This window comes from Siphateles boraxobius, unplaced genomic scaffold, assembly GCF_051911475.1.
Source record: "Siphateles boraxobius isolate OS27281-9 unplaced genomic scaffold, OSU_SipBor_1 24, whole genome shotgun sequence".
NCBI classification, from domain to species: domain Eukaryota; kingdom Metazoa; phylum Chordata; class Actinopteri; order Cypriniformes; family Leuciscidae; genus Siphateles; species Siphateles boraxobius.
In genome coordinates, this window is record NW_027508855.1 from 2,449,823 (window position 1) to 2,473,209 (window position 23,387).

Here is a 23,387-nt window from a genome sequence, read left to right on the forward strand (position 1 = left end):
TGCTCTCTAAAACCTGTTTAAAACTCTTAAAAATGTCTTAACTTACCAAAGCTCCTAAGACTATGGTGAAGTGCCGGTGTGTGATACACCATGGCAGCCCAGGTGGCGTTCACCGCCTGGTCCACTTTTGAGCCCGCGGCAATCTCGTTCCTGAATGGCTGCTTCTTGCAGGTCATCAAAAGAGCCCTCATGAGCTCTGTCCTGCCATCAGAAGAATCCTGCAACGGATCCCAGCGAGCAAACTCCTTCAGGAATTCCACCAGTTCATCTCCACAGGGAGTTGGCTCTTCCTGTCGAACAAAATTGCACAAGACGCACAAATGTAATTAGACTTTTTTCGGACTGAAACACACACACATACAGTAATATTACTAGTACCCTCACCTGGTCGGTGTCTAGGCTGGCCTGTGCTAACGTTTTTTCTCCGGGAAGCCCACTCAATCCTTGTCTGAAGACAGGCTTCCATAAAGGACAGGACAGGACATGGTTCATCAAGCCTGCAGGTAACTCCTTCACACCACGGATTTCTTCAAGAGGAAGATAGACATGGCACAAAACCAACACCATAAGTCAGTGTGTTTTCTCACTTCCTCAACTATATGCAATTTATATTATGACAGTTTAAAAGGTTAGTTCACCCAAAAAGAAAAAAATAGTCATAATTTACTCACCCTCATGACGGTCTAAACCTGTAAGACTTTCGCTCATTTTCAGAACACAAATGAAGATATTTTTAATGAAATCTGAGAGATTCCTGTCCCTCCATTGACAGTCTACGAAATTACCACTTTGATGCTTCAAAAAGCTCATAAAGAGATCCGAAAATTAAAGACTAAACCGCTCAATTCATTTGGATTAGTTTTTACGAAGAGACTCGATCGCTTTAAATGATGAACAGATTTAATTTAGGCTTTTATTCACATATAAACAGAACACTGATCAGCGAACATTAACAGAAGCTCAACCGAACCTGCTTTGACACGCAAGAACAAACCTCATTGGTTCTTGCGGAAGCTTAAATGTGCTGCATAACAAACAAGAATGAACCTCATTGGTTCTCGTTCTCGCACGTCAAGAGAACATGCTTGAGCTTCCCTTTACAATAAGTGATGTTTGAGTTGATGAATGTTTATATGTGAATAAAAGCCTAAATTTAATCTGTTCATCGTATAAAGTGATCAAGTCTCTTCAAAACCACTCAATTCATAAGGATTAGTTTTATGAACTCTAAACGAACTGATTTCACTAACATTTCTTCATTTGTGATCCGAAGATGAACGAAAGTCTTACAGGTTTGGAATGACATGAGGGTGAGTAATTAATGAAAGAATTTTCATTTTGGGCTGAACCTTTTTTTTATTAAAAGTAGACCCGTCCACCAACTTTTAATTGGCCAGGAGTAGCCATTTGAAATTTGAATGTGTAAGGTCATTCACTTCCAGTTATTTTAGCTGTACAAAACAGTCTGTGATGCTCCTTTATATTGCAATTTGGCATATTTTATGATCAAACACACTGCTTTCTTGTTCAAATAGTTTTACCAGTTACTGCACTTTGTTATACTTCCAGTTATTTATCTATAGCAGCTAATAAACCGGAAGTCTCGCAGATTCACAGAAAATCGCTTACATCCACATTGCAAAATAAGGTGGATACATTTACAATTATTTTTATACAGCCTTTAATTTACAATTTATTATTTGAAGGAGAACACATTATAGTGGAATAGAGTTTTTGGAATAAATACAGATAATAAAATATGCATTTTTAAAATAAATTAAACAGAGAAATAATCAACTTATTCATCGATTTTCAGTGCGATCTCTTACCATAAGGTGATTTCAAAGCCATGGTGCGGGAGGCCAGACGTCCCATCAGCCTGGACACGAGGAGCTGCAGGTCTGAGGTCCAGGACACAGTGACGTCTGGCAGGCCGTACGCCGTCACTGTGAACTTGTAACCCCATTCGTTATTACTGCTGTCTGAATGAAACAGAAACTGCAGCTGGGGACCCGCTTTAAACGTCACTTTCTGAAGACAAAAAATATATATATTTATTTATTATACATAATTTTTTTCTCTCTCCAAGACACCAGACCAGACTAAATTAAAAAAATTGGAATTACGTACAAGCACGGGGCAAAAGTAATTGCATTAATTTTTGCATTATGGATGTTTCATGTTTGCATAGTGCAGGTTAATTAAATATTAGGCTTAACAAATATAAAAAAAATGTAATATCCCACTGCCTGTTCATTTTGGCCATATCATTTTTTTTGGCTGCTGCCCATGATTGGGTTAACATTACAAACACATTATATATATATATATATGTATATATATATATATATATATATGTATATGTCCTTCTCAAAAAATTAGCATATTGAGCTAGAGTTAATTATTTTAAAATGTAATGATAAAAATTAAACTTTCATATATTTTAGATTCATTGCACACCAACTGAAATATTTCAGTATATAATACTGATGATTTTGGCATACAGCTCATGAAAACCCAAAATTCTTATCTCAAGAAATTAGCATATCATGAAAAGGGTCTCTAAACGAGCTATTAACCTAATCATCTGAATCAACTAATTAGCTCTAAACACCTGCAAGAGATTCCTGAGGCTTTTAAAAACTCCCAGCCTGTTTCATTACTCAAAACCGCAATCATGGTTAAGACTGCCGACCTGAAGGCTGTCCAGAAGGCCATCATTGACACCCTCAAGCAAGAGGGTAAGACACAGAAAGAAATTTCTGAACAAATAGGCTGTTCCCAGAGTGCTGTATCAAGGCACCTCAGTGGGAAGTCTGAGGGAAGGAAAAAGTGTGGCAAAAAACGCTGCACAACGAGAAGAGGTGACCGGACCCTGAGGAAGATTGTGGAGAAGGACCGATTCCAGACCTTGGAGGACCTGCGGAAGCAGTGGACTGAGTCTGGAGTAGAAACATCCAGAGCCACCGTGCACAGGCGTGTGCAGGAAATGGGCTACAGGTGCCGCATTCCCCAGGTCAAGCCACTTTTGAACCAGAAACAGCGGCAGAAGCGCCTGACCTGGGCTACAGAGAAGCAGCACTGGACTGTTGCTCAGTTTTGCATGTCATTCAGAAATCAAGGTGCCAGAGTCTGGAGGAAGACTGGGGAGAAGGAAATGCCAAAATGCCTGAAGTCCAGTGTCAAGTACCCACAGTCAGTGATGGTCTGGGGTGCCATGTCAGCTGCTGGTGTTGGTCCACTGTGTTTTATCAAGGGCAGGGTCAATGCAGCTAGCTATCAGGAGATTTTGGAGCACTTCATGCTTCCATCTGCTGAAAAGCTTTATGGAGATGAAGATTTCATTTTTCAGCACGACCTGGCACCTGCTCACAGTGCCAAAACCAGTGGTAAATGGTTTACTGACCATGGTTTACTGTGCTCAATTGGCCTGCCAACTCTCCTGACCTGAACCCCATAGAGAATCCATGGGATATTCTGAAGAGAAAGTTGAGAGACGCAAGACCCAACACTCTGGATGAGCTTAAGGCCGCTATCGAAGCATCTTGGGCCTCCATAACACCTCAGCAGTGCCACAGGCTGATTGCCTCCATGCCACGCCGCATTGAAGCAGTCATTTCTGCAAAAGGATTCCCGACCAAGTATTGAGTGCATAACTGAACATAATTATTTGAAGGTTGACTTTTTTTTGTATTAAAAACACTTCTTTTATTGGTCGGATGAAATATGCAAATTTTTTGAGATAGGAATTTTGGGTTTTCATGAGCTGTATGCCAAAACCATCAGTATTAAAACAATAAAAGACCTGAAATATTTCAGTTGGTGTGCAATGAATATAAAATATATGAAAGTTTAATTTTTTATCATTTATCATTATGGAAAATAATGAACTTTATCACAATATGCTAATTTTTTGAGAAGGACCTGTGTATGTGTATATATATATAATATATATATATAATTACAGAATTATCACATTCAGTTGACAACCCTAGTAAAAATGCCCCAATAAAAGTTTTTGTACCGTTGGCCATTTCTCCGTTCCGACCTTCATATCATATCGCACTTTCCCTCCCCTAGCATCAGTGAATTCCAGATAGTCATACCTACAAAAATATAATAAAAAAAACACCTCAATCAGTTTAAATATAAAGCATATTTAAAGGCCATGTTGCAGGTTAACCATCACTATCGATTAATGGGTACATAAATCACTCAAGATATGTATATCATTTTTAAAATGTCTCAAAAATGGTCTTCAAGACCAGTTTTTTACGTTTTTGGAATTAACGGGGGTTTTTTACGCGATTCGTTGATGACGTCACGTTGGGGAGAAGTGGAGGAAGGGTAGCCTCAGCCTAGTATTAGAACTATGGCGACTGACTGGGATGAGGAAGAGGTGGCAAGAGCCAACATGTATGATGGCCCGCAGCCATATAATTTCGAACCTGCCAAACGTGAGGGCAAATGAGGTATTGCCAAGAACTGATGGCCGTCAAAGCCAATTAAATGCATGGAGAGTTTGTGAAGTGTCCTGGTGAGATGCTATCATTTAGCAACACAGCAATGAGCACTGGAGCTAGTCTACGAGCAGCAGTGCACAATAACGACACATGTTTTTTTTACTGTCATTGAATAGCACCGATCATGACGTTAGTTCAGATAGGTACCGGTAACCTTTGTCATAGTGTCGTAGTACTAGTAAACTTTGTCTTTGTCATCTAGAAATAGAAGGCATCATGCTAGCTATATGGGCGTTTCTAAGAGTTTATCTCTTCCTCCGGTGAAAATGTTGTTGCAAACGTAGCCGCCACATGTCTGTCGCTGTGTTTGTTTGGCAGGTGCTTGTGTGGGCGGTATAGAGAGAGATAGCCAGACAGCCAGATCATAACGTTAGCATAGATAGCTAGCAGCTAGATAGATAAATATATAGAAATATATAGTAGGTAGATTGACAAAGTAGAGTTGGTCTCACGTCAGAGGTGCCCGCGCCATTGGATGTGCAGTTGCCGCATATACTAGCCTATCTATATCTATATATCTGTCTATCTATATATCTAGTCTATATATCTATCTATATCTATGTATTTATCTGGTTATCTATAATCTGCGCTATCTGAATACTCTCGTCTACTACTCGCCTCTCTAGTCACTCTCAATGCTTTCAAGACGGGCTTTGGTAAATTCTCTCCCCAAGGTGACGTAATGCAATGCATTTTGGGGGAAAGGAGAATCGCTGCAAACCGCTGTAAGATAGTACCTACTTTTTCTTATTATATTCCATTTTGTGATACCCAACAACATAAAATGCAATGGATAACAGTTTAAATGTTTATTACCAACAAGCAAATTGCACAAATTCGTTGAAAAATTAACCCTGCAACACGGCCTTTAAGAGCCACAAGGGGTCTGTAACAGGAAAATTAGTATTTGATTCCTGTTATCACAAGAAGGTGGCAGTTGAGTTGTAGCATAAGCCTTTCACACCTTTTCTCTGTTTCACAGCGTTCATCAAACTCCACCTCGAAGGATGTGGCACCAGGACAGACAAAGATGGTGGTCTCATGCCTGCTGTTCTCATAGTTATGAGGCGACTCCATTTGCCACGTCCTTAAAACAACAGGCTGCTGTGTCTGTTGACAGCCCTCCATATCTACCTACAAACACAACGGGGTAAAAAAATAAAAATCTGATAAACATTCTTATTAATTATCATTCATGGTTTTTAAATGGCAAGTGAAAAACGTAACATACTCAGTAATTTATTTTTCTTTCAATTATTTATTTAAGAGACACAGTGAACTGACCTTAGAGAAGATGTCCTCTGTGTCATTAGACAGCTTCTTGAGCATGTCTGCCAGAGGGTAGAATCTTTTGAGCAGCACACAGTGAGGAATATTCAAAGGGGACAGCTCCAGCAGGAAGATGGTCTACAACGGGACACAGTTTTATATACATACACACAAAAGCATATACAGAAACATAAATACATGAATAGTGGTGTGCTACCAGCTGTCTTGCTGCCATGGCAAGGATAGATCCACTAAGTTTCTCCATGATGTCAGGTCCAGAGAAACGCTTAATAAGAGGACTCAGTATGTCTTTGGTACCTGACAGGAACTGTTCCACATCTAAGAAAAACAACATAGATGTATTAACACTGTGACAGACCACTGCAAATAACTCAAAACCGTTTAAAAGTCTGTACGATTTTTATTTAAGGAAAGGCTGCATTTATTTGATCAAAAATACAGTAAAAAAATTATGTTGTGGTTGTAAAATAGTACAACATAAAATAACTGTTTAATATTTAAATATATTTTAAGATGTAATTTATTCCTGCGACGGCAATACTGAATTTATCAGGCATTATGTCAGCCTTCAGTGTCACATGATCCTTCAGAAATCATTCCAACAATGATTTCTCATTATTAACAATGATGTGCTGCTCAATATTGTGGAAATTGTTATATTTTTTTCAGAATTGTTTGAATAGAAATAGAAAGTTAAAAAAAATAAATGATTATAAATGTTTTTAATAAGACATTATAAACGTCTTTAATGTTTCTTTTGATAAATTGAATGTGTCCTTACTAAATAAAATCTTACTGACCCCAAACTTTGAAAGGTAGTGTATCCGTCATGTTCACTATTTACTCTGAAGTACACCGCGCTATTTGACAGTCAAAAAATAGTTGAAAGTATAGTTCAGTCCTAAACTAAAAAGTGCTATTACTGAAATTTTACACAAACATTTGCCGTTTTACAGAACTCGCATATCTGAAGACAAATAAAAACACTTGAAACTCGACAACACAACCCTCTATAATGGGAGAAAATCACTCGCATATGCAACCAAATGTCACAAGAGAAGATTAAAGAATGTCTGTAATTAGCCAATGGCTAGTAAATTTGTATGATTACAGTCGCCTGTAATTGAGTTAGAGGCAAAAAATAAGTTTAGCGCATATACGATTTCATTGCCTGATGAGCTTTACGCATCGTCGCTTGGCTGAGACTTGCGGCAAAAAAAAAACACTCGATCTTGACTGAATAACTTTTGTAACTTAATAAGGATTCATCTATATTTAATAAATACAGTGAAGAATATGCAGTGTTATTTTACATTTGATTACTTTATTCAATTTCTGTACATAATCTACCTAATCTGTATCTAACTGCTATTAGATCTACCTGAAAAACAGTTCATTTCATTTGCATCTTTGTTCTGTTGTATATTTGGAGAGTTCAGATGCAAAAGCCTATGAGTGCCATCTGAAATTTTCTTCTAGAATGATGATTTTTATCAAGCTCGTATATTTTAGTTCAGTAATTACACTTAAATGGCAATGAAAATTACCTATTGTCATTTAAGTGAATTACTGAACACGATAAAAATCATCATTCTAGAAGAAAATTTCAGATGGCACTTAGAGGCTTTTGCATCTGAACTCTTCATTTGTGCTATTGCTTGTTGTCTGATTATTTGTTCTTATTTTATTACAGACTGTTTACTTGACTTTAATAGTGTTTCAAATTTATATTTTATATTTATGTCGATTTTTTTTCAATTGCATTGTTCTTGCATTCCATGTAAAAAGCTGCAGTTTGCGTATAGGGTTGACTACATCATTATAGAGATTGCAAAACTCTTTGGAGTACAGTATGAACAAAAGTGATCTCTGAATTCGAAACTAAAACTCAAGATTGCAATGTTCTCATGATCGAACTCTTGTTATTGTTATGCTGCTAATACAATGTGTAATGAAAAGGGCATTCAAATATAAATATTTTAGTACAATAGAAGCATTTCCAGCAGTTGCCTCAGACTTCTGGAAACCACTGTATTTTGAAGGGCTCTAGACAAGCAGACTGCAAAACCAAGAAAATCACACTAACATTTAAGCAGAATTTCCCTGGCCAGATCAGCAGAGGTGGCCGTTCCTCCTTTAAGCTGCAGGAAACACCAGGACAGCAGGCTTCCTTGTAGAGCCCAGAACAGAGACAGCAGGACCCTCCAAATTGACCCTCCTCTGGAGTCCAACATCAACACCTCACACTGCAAAAAAGAGGCACATTCTTACATGGATAAACATCACATTACTCTTTACAAAGCTACGAGACAAGGGAAACCTATTAATGAGCTGTAAAACAATGCATTACAATACGAGGCATCAGCTAACAGACGTTAATGCACAATGTAAATATCTACAGCATGTGTCAGCTATTTGCAGGGGATTGTATGTGCGCAGGGGTGAATAGATGAGGTTGGCAGCTGTCGACATGCCTCTCTAGTGGCCACAATGAGCAGTGTGTCCATGACGGTCAGGATAGGCGAGATGTCAAAGTCAGACGGGGCTCCTTTAGGGGGCAGCATAAGGAGACCTTTCGGGTCATGATCACTGCGGACAGAGATGAGTGAGAGACAATGTGTGAGCAGGAAATTAAGTTATAAAGTTTACAGGAGAAGACAGGACATGATAGGACTGGGATTACAAGTTTAAAGGGAGGCATTTCATACCTGAAATAACTGCAGAGAGACTCGAATGTCAGTTTTACAGACTCCAGTTGATTTTCCTCAGTTATGTTTTGCTGAGAAAAACAGCAAAAAAAACAAACAATAAAAACAATTAACATTTAAAAGCATCTCAGTAACAATTTTCAGCCAAGGCAAGTACAGTCTTACCATCAAGAGGAAGAGTTTGTCCCTCCGGCTCTGTTTGTCGGGGTAGAAGATGGCGGCTCCATTGAGAATGGCTTTCACCGCTTCTTTCCTCAGAGCTTTATCCACTGCAGTCTCTTCTTCAGGCCCATCCACCACTGCATAGCGCAAAACTATGGGTTACTCTCTTAACTGCCAATCAAAACACAATGGCATCACTACAAGGCTTTTAACCCTCTGAGGTCTAAGGGGTTTTCGGGTCCTTGAGGTGTTCTGACATGCTCTGACATTTGTGCTTTTTTCAGTTATTTATAAACATGTTAATGGCAAAGGTGTAAATTCACTCTATATAGGACAAACGGGGCTACCGTATGAGTGAGCAACATGTATGTACATGTTTGTATTTTTTAGAGAATAACTTTTATGCGTGGTTATTGAAAAAACTAAAACTTAAAGTGTCTGAAATAAGTCCACAAAACACATACTAAATATGTGTCCACAAGACTTTTGACTAATGAGTGTTGTTGCCTAGAATTTTTGCTTCAAAATGATCTGAAAATCATCCTGCCTAATCATTTACACAAAACAATACATTGATTTAAATTTTAAGACACCTTTTGTTTGGAAAGGCAATATGCGTGGAGGCGTGTTCACACCTGAGAAGACAAAGGCCGGATAATGTGCCACATACATAATGAGCTGCATATTAATTATCCTGTCACACAGGTGTGTCACTGGGTCCCAAAGAATGCAAGGACAAAAGAAATTATCTATATATACATATTTTACAATTAGAAATTGTAACCAATTACAAATAGGTTACAATTACAACAACAATTTTAACAATATTTCAAGTGTATTTCTTTGTAAAAAGTATACATTTTATCATACGTATTAAAAAAGGTAAGGATTCATTAGTTTGAATATTGGAATAAACACTATAATAACATCTTAGTTGATAATTCAATATACCTACTTTATTTTTGACAAAACATCATACTACAGTATATTTAACTATGAGCAGAAATTGGTGAACAAAAGCGTACCTATTTAATGTGACAGTAGTCCTTTTTTACAGTCAAAACTTTATAATCTATCCAAAACTAATCACAAAATCTTGTCTAAACATTCATATTTAGTCTTTGTTACAAAATTTGTAACATATTGTGTATGATATATTAGCATATACATGTGAATTTGCTGTTTGTTGCTTATACAGACATTTTATTTCAACATATTTCAGTCTATTTTTACTCATCTTAATAGGCTACAGCAATATAGTTTGGATGTGTTCATGTAAACATAACGTTTACTAATGTAGGTGCGAGAGTGAATGAACGGCACAGACACGCACTGTATAACTGTAGTAAACAAAGCGCGCGCGCCTGTGCCGTTCATTCATCATTTAGCCTACACACAGACACGCAATTCATATTTAAACAGTCTTTTTGCGGTTTACAGTCAGACACTATTCAATATCGCGATTAGAATAAAGCACTTAAGAATAAATTACTTACTACATCAGCTGGATCCGTTGCTCCTCGAAATGAAACTACCAGCACTTCTGGTACATTTTCCTGGGTTATTAGATAGTATTATTGCTCACAGCGTAGGGATACGCTGTTTACACAGCTGTAGTAAGATACTGACTAAACATGATGTGTTTTATAATCCAGCTGGTGGGCGTTGGCATGTTTGAATGGCTTGCCTTAGATCATTTGCGTTTGAATACCGCGCGCTCTCCGTGGGCGTGGAACATTAACGCGTAATCAGGTATAATGAGCTGGAAAGAAAAAGACTGACATCTCTCTATTTTCATACAGATTACATAAACTGAGAATATTTGGTTTTTTATATAAATTAATTCATTTAAAAGAAGAGAGTTCAAGCTTCATTATGGAAAAACACTCGTGCCTGTATGACAAGTATTCGCGGAATTACAGTTAATTTTCGGACGCGTTTCAGAATGGACTTAACTGACAGAGAGAAGGCAGAACGCGCATCATGTTTGTTTTTCTTTATTTGGCGACAAGCACAACACTTAGTTTTTATTGTGAGTATCCACAAAAAAAAATAGACACTTATCAGGATCTAATGATGTAGAACACTTAATATGTAAGATCAAAATCAACAGAGTATTTTGAGTTTCTTTTGCACTGATAAGAAAAAAAGCGAGACTATCACGCCCGCGCGATAGCCGACCTCAGAGGGTTAAGCAAATGTTTTAAAGACGTAACTTTAGTTTTCAGCAATCAATTTTAACTGATATTTTTTGGAAAGTTGATACTATACTACCGTTCAAAAGTTTTCTTTTTTATATTAATACTTTTATTCAGCCAGGATGCATTAAAAATACTTTTATAATGTTACAGAAGATTTAAATTATTTATTTTAAATAAATGCTGTTCTTTCGATCTTTCTATTCGTCAAAGAATTATCATGATTTCCACAAAAATATGATGCCGTTTTCAACACTGATAATAACAGGAAATGTTTCTTGAGCCATTGAGTCATAAAGAGCAGTTTGTGAGTCTCACCTTGACACAAGTGACTGTAGAGCTCTCCGACAGCTACTGCAGGGTCCACATCTGCGCTGGCTGAGGGTGATGCTGATGCTGATGCTGTGACGTCTGTAGGCTGGGACTCTGTCAGGCTGGGCAGCATTGGGAAGCAGTTCTGGAGCAGCTGAAGCAGGAGAACTCGTGTCTTTACAGCTTCTTCTCCCTCACTGAGTGTACAGACACACACACAACAGAGAAATACATTAACACAGACAAAAACTGATCAGTCAGCACATTTCCTAAAAGCGAAAACATAGTGGAAAACACAAGTTTGTCCATAAATGGTCCATGCACATTCCTTTTAGTTGTCATTAGTTCATTTTAGTAAATTACATTTGAAATTTTCCAATAGTCAAGGCCATACTACTCTCATCTTAATGCCTTGTGGCAAGTCTGTATTGAAAAAAACATTTTATAATTTGTATTCTATGTTTGCATTCATTAGTTAATTTTAAAAGATCCTTTAAATTGACAAATTTCTAAAATATACTGTATACATTTTTAATACTTTCCCCAGGAACTAGGAACTTTGGGGTGGTACTCGGTGTGTATCGACCACAGGAACCAGGGTCTAAATGAAGTTCCGGGGAAAAATTCAGGGAAAGTCCCTGCTGGCAGTACTTTTTCAAAGTTCAGGAACTTTCAGGGGTGGGACTTGGGCACTGAACATGCTGATTGGTTGAGTTCACGCAAAAATTTTATTGGTTGACTCAACGCAGCATTTTATTTCAACCACCATTTTTAAAAATCTGCTGCGGTGCGTGCAGTAAGAGTTGTTCGCTATTCGAATCAACAATGGAGTTTAAAAAATACGACAGATGGACCGACGACAAAGTTCAGGCTTTATTAAGCTTAAATTCAGAGGATGAAATTCAGCGGGAACTGGAAAGGAGCGCGCCGCCCTATGTCACCAAACTAATTTGCCTAATCTACACGGTACTTTAGACCGCGATGGAAATGCAGACAGCAACAGGTCTGTGGAAAAAAAAGTTCCTGGGACAAATTGTTCCGGGTAATTTCGGTGGAAACGCGGCTATGATCAATGTCACAAATGTACTTTTCTGATTAGTGGCCTAGAAATAGTGCACCTTTTTTATGTTATAATGCAAAATCCCATTTAGAAATAATTTAAAATATAATCCATGTACATAAATATACACAAACATTCATATTACAACTTTACTCACATGGATCTGAGTTTGCGGTAAAAGTCCCAGAACAGCGGCAGGTTGAGGTCACTAAAGTCCAGCAGAGACTTCTGCTTGGACAGAGACAGATCCTGTAACATAGGCTCAGGGTTTATACAGCTCTCTTTAAAGATTTATGCACAAAAAAATGCATTATGAATTTCAGTTGTGAGTAGCGTTTAAATAAATCAGGTCAAAGTCATGGTGAGACCCCTTTGCAAGAGGACATTTGGTGGGTGTACCATATCTCTGGTGAGTTGCTGGATGAAATAAAGGGTTTTCTTCATGAGAGTGAGACCCGTGACCAAGCCTGAGACGCTCCCCTCGCCCTGAGCACTCAGATCCTCCACATCCTCCATCCGCTCAGAGTCTGGACACAAATAACCACTGAAACCCATCTGCTGAACCCCCAACCGGTCTGCTGTGTCCTGCCTAGCACACAGGAACTTCACCATCAGAAACTACATGCAGAGACAGAGAAAGTTTAGGTTAATCAAGTACGTGCTGACGTATGCATATAAAATCAGATTTTTGAGTTTCCATATTCAATAGCAACCACTTAAAGATGTTTTGAATTAAAGTTAAGATCAAATCATTTGTGACATAATGACATTCAGAACATCATTTTGACTCGTCTTTCAATTCTTAAAGTAAATGTATACTTCCAAACAAAATAAAACAGACAAGCACTGCAGGGAATGAAAAAAGTAGTGAAAAAGAAATCGTAGATGTGAATGAAAAGTCGGCATTTCTAAACGCATGTTATTGTGAATGATTCATCAATGCATGTTTCAAAAATGTTTTGACCTCATCATTTTTAATCAACATGTCTCTCTCGTGATGTATGCCAGACCCCAATCTTTAGTCTGCTTAAACCTTTCTTACAATCGACTGCAAGCTTGCATTAAGATTAGTTGATTTCAAAGCCTCTAATGTTGTCCAAGTCATTCATTCTAAGATGGGAGTACTTCAGTAGGTGGATGAAAGGCCAATGTTTTGGACATACAGAAATTCCTGCAAGTTTAGTTTGCTTTGCACATTTGTGTCACTTGTATTTATAATATCTTTGCACTTTTGGTGTGAAAGCTACTGGATTACTTTGCCAAGACAGCAAAGTTAAAAGACTGTTTTAATAGTCTGTATTTTATTGTTTACAGTCCATTTTAAGGGTTTTATCATAACCATAATTTTTGCTTTAAAAAAAAACCAAAACAACAAAGTCGCAATAAAGAAAATGATCAAACTGCGGTACTATTTCTGTGTATTTGTTAAAAATAAGTAAAAGAAAAAAGAAAGACAGGCAGCAAGTCCATACTTTTGACACTCTGCATTGTTGCAGCTTGATCTCCACATCGTTCCAGTCCTCCTCCATCTCAAACCAGCCAATGGGCTCCTCCTCACTGGTTTCTGGTATCCTTGTGCTGAAGTATGTGTATGTGTATGTGTATGTGTATGTGTTTGTGCGTGAATGTGAAAGTGATACATATGACAGTGTGTGGGGGGTACAGAGGTAGATAACAGTGAGAGGTCAATTGACTTGACAAAAACATTCTCACTAAATTTACAGCCATCTTGGCCGTGTGCACACATACAAAGACCAAAATACACTCAAACGAACTGGGCAAGACAACACAGTCTCACACACACTCCTAAACAAGCACCATTTAAAGATCACTTTATCAGCATTTGCTGTCTCTTATGAGCACTAATGTTATGCAAATTAGCTCCATAAAAATATAACACTAAGAATGTGACATACCTGTCTTGGACAAATTCTTTATAGTCTTTGTAGTCCCAGCTATCATACTTTTTGAATCTTTTGAAATGTTTATCGGCATCAAATGGCTCGCTATCATTGTAGGCAAACAACAAGCCACATTTAGCACCAATGGCTCCTTTACGCACCTGAGGTGGAAGAACATAGCAGTGCTTTAAAACTAGGATAAGCAGATCAAATCAGTTTGTGTTTCCAATTGAACAATCATACAAACAGAACATATTATGTAGTATAAAACACAAAAGTTCAAGTGTGCACTGAAGCTTCTCTCACTTTTATCTTGATCTGTGTGACCTGGAAGCAGCTCTGGTTTTCAGTGGACAGAATCACACTGGCTTTCCTCTTTCCATTTTCTGTCAGAAAACCTGCAGTTTCAAATGAAACATCTACATTAAAGTCTCAACTTTTACTTTGTTTCTAAGCAAAACAGATAATGTGAATAAAACAGAGCAGCTCAAATCAGATTTATTTTCTCTACAGAGAAAGTTTAGTAGCAACGTTTGCTTTTAAAGTTTCAAAAGACGTCCCTATCCATCCCAGTACTCGGGTGATTAATCTGTCAAGTACTTGACCACAATACCCCTCCCTACACATATTTTAAAAGCAGGATCATTTGGAATGTTATATATGGTTTGCGTACCATCTCCAGAGTTGGGCTCCGTCAGCATGTTTTCGGGACCAGACTTCTCCTCTTTACTCTTCACATCACATGCCTGCAGATGGAGCTGGAGGGGTTTACCTACACACACATACACACAGGTTTACATGCATTACAATACTGTGTCTTTCAACGCTTAAAGTGAAATTTTTTGCAGTTATGACTAATCTCTTCTCATCAATATTAGATAGTTATAATACAGCTATGTGGAGCTGCAAATGAAATTTCTGCAAAGCAATTTGGAACTTAAGTAAGGAAAACAAACAAACAAAATAAATGCATTTGCTCTACAGCAGGGGGTTTCAACCTCGGTTGAAAGGGGCTTCTAGGGGGTCCATGGAAAATTTAAGAGAAAAAAAATATTTTATAAAATTTGATTTAGCAATAATGAACAAGGCTTAAAAAAACACACACCCAAATCAGTGTTGTTATTAACTAAAATCACAAATATTAAAACCGGTTTTCATTAACTGAAAGAAATCTGAAATAAAATAAAATATAAATATTAGTTGTAAAAAAGTAATGTTTATAAATATTAGATACAAATTAGAAGTGTGGTGGAATGGCACCTGCAATATAATATGTTTAAAGGGATAGTTCACCCCAAAATGAAAATTCTGTCAGTATTTACTCACCCTCATGTTGTTCCAACCCCGTAAGACATTCATTCATCTTCGGAACACAAATTAAGATATTTTTGATGAAATCTGAGAGCTGGATCACTCCTCCATAGGCTTCTAAGGGATTGAAACTTGCCAGCCCCGAAAGTTATTAAAGACATCGTTATAATAGTCCAAGTGACTACAGTGGCTCAATCTTAAGTTTATCAAGCGGCGAGAATACTTTTTGTGCGCAAAAAAAAACAAATATAACAACTTTATTTCAACTATTCATTTCCTTCTTTGTGGGCCTCTAGTCAGTTAACTTAGTATGATTGCGTAGAGTTACGTCACACGTAGGCTCACTATTGGCCGACGCTGGTCATGTGTGTGATGCGTGTGACGTACAACAACAGGAGCTTACACTATTATACTAGTGAACTGACTCGAGGCCCACAGAGAAGGAAATGAATAGTCGAAATAAAGTCGTTATTTTTGTGTTTTTTTGCGCACTAAAAGTATTCTCGTCGCTTGATAAACTTAAGATTGAGCCACTGTAGTAACTTGGGACTATTTTAACAATGTCTTTAATGACTTTTAGGGGCCTGCAAGTTTCAATCCCTTAGAAGCCTATGGAGGAGTGATCCAGCTCTCAGATTTAATCAAAAATATCTTAATTCGTGTTCCGAAGATGAACGAAGGTCTTACGAGGGTGGAACAACATTAGGGTGAGTAAATACTGACAGAATTTTCATTTTTGGGTGAACTATCCCTTTAAGTTGAAGTACTAAAATGACTAAAACGGAAATTAAAATAAAAGCTAAACAGAAAAACAAAACGTGAAAAAAAAAAGACAAAAGCACATAACAATATTACTCAAACTCACAATGTAAACTAAACAAAAATAAAAGCTAATTTAAAATATGAATAAATACCATAATAGTATATACATGATACTAAAAATAAGTGTTCTGTCTTGCAGTGCACATTCATAAGTAGTTATGGGGATCATCATATGTAGAAGTTCATTTGATTGAAGTATTAAAAATCCTTTGTCTATGAAACTAATGTCCAATACCGTTGCGGTAGAGAAGTCTTAACCGGACCGACGCCATAGAGGCCAGCAGTGAGGAAGCTCTGTATTCTGAACCCAGATGCTCACAGACACCAGACAGAGAGATGAGGACTTTAGCCACGCTGCCTCGAGCCAGAGCGAACGATAACAGAGTCAGCTCAGCCTCAGGAGACACACAGCAGCTAGAGAGAGGTGGGACGGTTAAAAGCAAAGCACTTCTGATAAGCTTTCTCAGCAGAGAATGGCAGTGTCAAATTACATACGGATGAAAAAGCTTTAATTATTTACTGAGAGAAAGAGTTTTCCATTATTATCAGGCTGATTCATATTGCATGAAAACCGAAAGGGGTTTTGCATTGTTTTGACCTCTTTATAATACATTTAAACATGCTGAGTTGAGTTTGTACAGCTTGATTCTTACTCTGCTATGCGCATTAAAAAGCTGTCCACCTCTTCCAGAATGTTCGCAGAGAAGAATTTGGGGAACTCCGTTGAAGACGGTGTTAAGGACAGGGGTGGCATGTGCTGTAAGGCTTTCCTGGAGAACAAAAAGTGTAAAAAAAAACAACACACCAAATGATGGGATTTATCAGAACAAAACCATACTACCATTCAAAAGCTTGGGGTGGGTAAAAATAATTGTATGTTTTTGAAAGAATTCTCTTATACTTACCAAGCCTGCGTTTATTTAATCAATTAAAAAACATCAACAAACATCTCTTTTTAATATCAATGTTTATGATGTTATAAAATGGTCTTAACATTTTCACAGATACCATGATATACTTTTAAAAATTCTTTGATGAATAAAAATTTAAAATAACACCATTTCATTTGAAATATAATTTATTTGTAACATTATAAATGTCTGTACGGTCACTTTTGATCAATTTAATGCAACATTGCTGAATAAAAGTATCTAATTTTTTCAAAAAAGAAACCTTTGAATGGTTACGAGAGTGTAAATTTCTCCAGAATTATGATTGTCAATTTTAAAAAATAAAATGCATCAGGCAAAGTAGAGGAGAAAACATTAAGTTCCCATCTAGGACACTATGGCCTGGTTTCACAGACTGGGTTTAGATTAAGCCAGGATTAGGCCTTAGTTCAATTAAAACAGCTGAAACATGCATTTTAGTCCAGGCTTAATCCTTGTCTGTGAAACCAGGGTATATAAATCAAAAGCTGGATTTGTACATCACTACCAAGCTTTCGCGAGAAGCAAAATTCAATAGTCATTTTTCTTGACTCACTGTGTGCTCTGTAGGACTGTCTGCGCAAGCACAGGGTTGGTTTCCATGGAAGCGGTGACCAGAGACGTGAGGAGAGACAGATACCATATAGCCGAGGCGTCAGATACTGAAACCTCTTTGCTCCTGGTGATCTGGTAGCCCATTGTCTTCAGACCGTGAATACGCGTGTCACAGCCATCGCTAAGGCAGCGCTTAATGTTAATCTGAATATCTGAGAGACAAAAGGAAGATCTGTGTGAGTTTGCAAGGGCTTTCTGACTTATAACATTCATGTGGATAGAATTAGAGTAGCATAAACTTGAAATACACACAAATACAGCCACTCTTAACATTCCACTCATAGTATGCAAATTCAAAATACATGTAGACTATGTGCAAAAGCTTGGGGTCAGTAAGATTTTTTTGAAAGAAATGAATACTTTTATCTGACAAGAATGCATTAAATTGATCAAAAGTTACATTTATAATGTTACAAAAGATTTATATTTCACATAAATGCTGTTCTTTTGAACTTTCTATTCATCAAAGAATCCTGAAAAACTGCATTACTGTTTCTACAAAGTTCTCAACATTGATAACAATAAGAAATGTTTCTTGATTTCACTACATCAGCATATCAGAATGATTTCTGAAGGATCATGTGACACCAAAGACCGGAGTAAATTGTAATACTATTTCACAATATTATTATTTTTTTTAATCAAATGAATGCAGCCTTGTTGAGCATAAGAGACTTCTTTCAAAAACCCTAAACATTTGAACATTAGTGTCCCACTTTAAAAGTCAAACAAAACACTGTGCTATTAAAGCGTGTGCTTACAGGGATGGCTGATGTTGGCATTTTCTAGCAGTGGTACATATCCCGTGACGTTACTGGGGATCCTCACATCTCTGATCTCCTGCATGGAACGCCGGCTCTTCCCTACAGCTACAGACACAAGCTGTGGCATGTAGCTGTGGTCATTAGACGCAACCGCAATAGCCAACCGTCTCAAAACTATGTCTGGCTTCATTTTTAACCTGTGAAAGAGAGTCAGAGGAAGTGGTCATATTTAACTAGATATTTAGCAAAGATAACGAAATTTGTAGAATTATCAGCTATAATTTAACTGCATGTAGATGCACCAATGAAATAAACAGCTTGCCTTATCCAGTGTGAGCGAGCGCTGCCGTCCGACTGCCAGAAAGACACCGTCTCACCGTTGGTCAGCTTGTTGATATCTACACTATTGGATGAGGCCTCGATGAAGCTGTAGCACTGGGTGACCACTTTGACCTTATCCATATCTGGGTCATGATTGACCTCCGCTCTGTACTGGATGTCTAGATCTGAAAGGAGATTCATCAGAATATGAAGATGGAGGCCAAAGGAGGAGATGGAAGAAAATGTTCTCATATTTTATCCACAGCAAATTTCACCACTAGCAGCACAAAATGAAAATTGTTAAATTCATGTTTTGTTTTCAACAGAATGCAGCGGTAATGAGTCCTGAAACCTGCAAATGAGTTAGCATGTTTGCCCTTGAGGTTCCATTTTCCCAGTCAATGGGTTTTTGGTTAAATGACTGTATTAAGGACTGTGGTTAACACATACAGTATTTACATGTTTTATTCTACAACATAAAACCAGTAATACTTGTTTTGTGATATTTTTTTTTTTACTTTTACATGTCTTGACGAGAGTTGATAAGTAGCTAAATGGGATTACAGAAGTTGTCAGGGATATTAAAGGTAAAGTATGTACAATTATTTCTGTGACAATACATTCTCTTAACCCAGTTTATTGTTCATTGATACTATTAGTATGGCATACATGGGTTTATCTCCCCCAAAAGTTTAAACATTGAGAGTGGTCTGCTCAGATCTGTCAATCTCTTTCCAGCTCAACCAATAGCATGAGTTTGGGGCGTGGGTACTGTAGCAGGCTGAGCCAGAGGGTGTTTAGCCGGTGTGGGATCATTTCTGATGTTTTACGTGAGAAAAGAATTTCAGCTTTGGGTACCAAAGTGCAAGCCAAAATTTACTACATTTAGACCTTCAAGGCAAATGGGGAATTGCTAAATAACTCGCTACTTTTGACGCTGAACATATGTTTTATTATAGTAATTGCCACTTGTGTCGCAGAAACTGCATACTTCATCTTTAAACATCACGCCGAACAGAAATCTCATCTACTGACTAGTTCATTTTTACAGCCTCGTTGTTTATACTTGTGCTCTTGCAAACTATTCTAACTTTCCAACTTGTACATTTTAAACAACGATTTCAATTTAAAGAGTTGTCAGAAGCTTAGTGGTGGTGATGTTGAAGTCATAGCAGTTTGTTATAATAACTGCTGGTGAACCCATTTAGGCTTTAAACTCAATCGTTAGCCCTAATACTGCAATGGCATAAAGCCAACCGCATGACAGGGTCTGCGAATCCTGCTCAAAACACCATGTTCCTCCCCAAATGAATGAGAAGGGTTTTAGTCTAAATTAAGGGCTAGCAGGATTGTAAAATGAGTCAATGTGATTGATCATTTAATTCGATTATTTATAATAATGGGTTGGTTGTTTATGTTGGCCTACACACACACACACACACACGCACACGCGCGCACACGCGCACACGCGCACACACACACACACACACACACACACACACACACACACACACACACACACACACACACACACACACACACACACACATATATATATAAATAAATTGTTTTTATGAGCCCACCCCCCATTTGCCGTTCACCTTTCTCCTTCTGCAGCAGGTATTCCAGAAAGTCTTGCAGTACAGATGATCTCATGGTGCAGATGCTGTTGTAGCCTTCCAGCACAGGGAACGGGATGGCACTGCTGGGGATGCGATTCCGGTGCAAGAATTTCAGAATTTTGGAGGCATGTGCTTTGAGGCGGTCCTTGGACTTGGAGAAGATATCCACAAATCCTGAATAAGCATGAAGGGTAAAAGAGGAGCACATCTGGGTCAAAGACTGACAATCATTTGCATAATCAGCCGGAATGGTCAACTATGAACATCTGTGCTCCTGTCACCATTGCATTCAAATAAATATGCCTGCTTCCATACCTGGTGTCAAAGAGCACGCCTGAAGTTGCCTGATAACATGACTGAGTTCTCCCTTAAGATTGGCTCCATTGGAGTTCTTCAGTGCCATGAGCATGTTCTCCACATCAATAATCCCGTCACCCTCAGCATCAAACTGACCAAAGGCCTAAAGTGCACAAAAGGAAGAGGTGATTCTTCTGTCTGTACATTCTATTTACACAAATATCAGGACACAAAGGAGAAGACAAACAAAAGCTCTCTCTAGCTCTCTCAAACCAGCTCTCTATTTCACCTACATAAACACACTCGAGCCAGCATGCGAATCATTTGTAAAGCAAATGAAAGAGAGTCATGGTTAAATCAGGAAAGTTCAACCATGTTTTGGATATGTCTTAGAATACCATAGTACATGAATAAAATAATCACTCAGCATCAAAGTACCAAACTGTATAAATAAACACTAGCCATCAGTATAACCAATGGTGATGTTGTGAGCCAATCCCAGAAGAATAATACAGTTATTCAATATCATATGCTCCGGATAGGCTTTAAATTTAATCAGGGTTGCATTTGGGGACATTTTCCCAGGCCCTGTGATTATGGACACCCACTAGTCCACTATTCCATAAACAAGACTTCTATGTAATGTGTTTGTGTGTGTGTGAAAATATATATTTTACTTATACAAATTGGCAGCCTATAGTCAGATTTCAAATGTAGAAATACATTTTAAAAGTTAGATTTGTGAAATTTAATTTGCTAAAGCATTTATTATATTTATTGGCAAGAAAGTACAGTACAGAAAGACCTGGCACTAGATGAGTGTGACTCCTTTGCGGTCAATATGAATTGCCCAATCTATTTAAAACCTGTAGCTGCCAATCAAAAAAAGACAAAGTAAATCTAACAATGACAGTCCTATAACACCTTAAAATGGCGTTTAGATTGGAAGTAAACTAGGTGGAGACAGCCAATAAACAGCCTTTATCAAACGAGTTATACGAAGATAGAGATTACACAATATAACCACTCGCAGATTATTAGAGCTGTGGGGTCAAATAACGTTACAGAACTTTGAGTTGTTAGTCACAGTGAAACATTACTTCTATATATATATATATATATATATATATATATATATATATATATATATTACGTATTTAGTTAACCGGGGCTAAGACGCTTTTGTGAACTGTCTACGATGTCTATAAACAACATCCTTCTTGGGTTTTGAGCCTTCGATCTTTCAGTTACCAGAATAGGCAAGTATTTAAACCACGAGACACATTGCTCGTCTGAGTGGCATGTCTCCTCACCTCCTCGCACTCCTCTCTGGTGGCGTCTCTGGTCTCCAGCATCTCGCAGAACTGCTCCAGGGTCACGGACTCCTCTCCGCGGCTCAGACGCTCCTCCAGCCAGCGCACCAGAGCGCTCTCGTTACGAGCCAGCACCGACTCCGAAATGGCGACCCATGAGTCGCTCATACGGGCCGCTGCCTCTCGCAGCTTCACCTGTTCCAGTAGAGCTTCAGGGGTGGGAAGTCCATAGATCGGCGGCGGAGGGTTCGCCGCACTTCTTACGCTTTTCCCCTGGTCGGAGCCTGCCGCCGCCGCCGCTGATGGTCCTCCACCTTCTCCTCCACTATTATTACCACCACCACCACCACCTTCGTTGCCGGCCCTGGTGCCTGGGGCCGCAGAGGCCGGGCTGCCCTCGGCGAACACGGGACTCTCCGTTTCTACGTCCTCCTCATCGCCGCTCCCCACGCCACAGCCGCTCTCCGCGTTCCCCATGCTGTTCTTCTGCGGCCTCGGGCTCTCTACCGATCGCCTTCAGCCCAGGATTCAAGCTTAGTTTAAGTGTCAGGCTTGTGCTTTTCCAGTCAGTGCGTTCCTCCGCTGTCACTACCGCATTGACGGGCTCCGCCAGCTTACGTCATGTTTGTCAGCAAAAAACTTTGGTCCCTTCCGTGAGCTCAGCGACGCCCGCTGCGTTGGAAACACGCCCCCTAGCGTATCACCGCCAGTATTTGATTAATTTCATTTTTTAATGTTGGGCAGAAAATAAATGCCAAATTATGCCAAATAAATGTGCTCATTTTCGAACCTGTTTAATTACATTTGTTAATCTGGAAAGGACAGGTCATTCTTTATTTCAAAAGTGCGAATTTTGTGGACTGGAAAAATAAACGAATTTTGTATTTATTTTATAATTGTAATTACTTAAGATTATTTTGAAAGGATTTAGAATAGATTTCGATTACGATTAGATGTGGGTTTTTTAATTAAAAAAATATCAAAAGTAAAAAAACAGCCTACATGAAAAGAAGTGGGCTCTTTGCGAACCTTTTTTTAATTCAGGCCTATATATTTTACATTTAATTAGTAACTCTATATACTGAACCTGTCAAAAGTTTGGAAACATGAATTTTGTTTTGTTTTGTTGAACAGGTGAGGGTAGGCCTACTACGGATTTGACCGTATGTGTGTGTTTCAGTCCAAAAAAAGTCTAATGTCTTGAGCAATTTTGTTCGACAGGAAGAGCCAGGTCCTTGT

At 38.2% G+C, this 23,387-nt stretch overlaps 1 protein-coding gene across 2 annotated transcripts in view; it reads right to left on the reverse strand.

The window, feature by feature from the left end:
• zzef1 (zinc finger, ZZ-type with EF hand domain 1) overlaps positions 1-22,769 on the reverse strand; it is a 53,845-nt gene extending 31,076 nt beyond the window's left edge. The window contains exons 1-26 of one of the 2 annotated variants that reach the window (XM_077240720.1): positions 22,149-22,769; positions 20,854-20,998; positions 20,518-20,712; positions 18,918-19,101; positions 18,593-18,792; positions 17,773-17,983; positions 16,941-17,057; positions 16,523-16,701; positions 14,828-14,926; positions 14,461-14,552; positions 14,170-14,315; positions 13,726-13,831; positions 12,653-12,871; positions 12,411-12,481; positions 11,200-11,390; positions 8,687-8,820; positions 8,522-8,592; positions 8,288-8,402; positions 7,900-8,059; positions 6,010-6,131; positions 5,808-5,930; positions 5,488-5,657; positions 4,025-4,106; positions 1,830-2,031; positions 385-527; positions 47-290 (exon numbers count right to left, since the gene is read on the reverse strand). In XM_077240720.1, the coding sequence (XP_077096835.1) occupies positions 47-290; positions 385-527; positions 1,830-2,031; positions 4,025-4,106; positions 5,488-5,657; positions 5,808-5,930; positions 6,010-6,131; positions 7,900-8,059; positions 8,288-8,402; positions 8,522-8,592; positions 8,687-8,820; positions 11,200-11,390; positions 12,411-12,481; positions 12,653-12,871; positions 13,726-13,831; positions 14,170-14,315; positions 14,461-14,552; positions 14,828-14,926; positions 16,523-16,701; positions 16,941-17,057; positions 17,773-17,983; positions 18,593-18,792; positions 18,918-19,101; positions 20,518-20,712; positions 20,854-20,998; positions 22,149-22,625 (4,198 nt within the window). In that variant the 5' untranslated portion in view covers positions 22,626-22,769. Of the gene's footprint in view, positions 1-46; positions 291-384; positions 528-1,829; positions 2,032-4,024; positions 4,107-5,487; positions 5,658-5,807; positions 5,931-6,009; positions 6,132-7,899; positions 8,060-8,287; positions 8,403-8,521; positions 8,593-8,686; positions 8,821-11,199; positions 11,391-12,410; positions 12,503-12,652; positions 12,872-13,725; positions 13,832-14,169; positions 14,316-14,460; positions 14,553-14,827; positions 14,927-16,522; positions 16,702-16,940; positions 17,058-17,772; positions 17,984-18,592; positions 18,793-18,917; positions 19,102-20,517; positions 20,713-20,853; positions 20,999-22,148 lie in introns of both variants that reach the window. The other variant, XM_077240719.1, reaches the window with a different exon arrangement.
• Between the last annotated feature and the right edge of the window lie 618 nt (positions 22,770-23,387).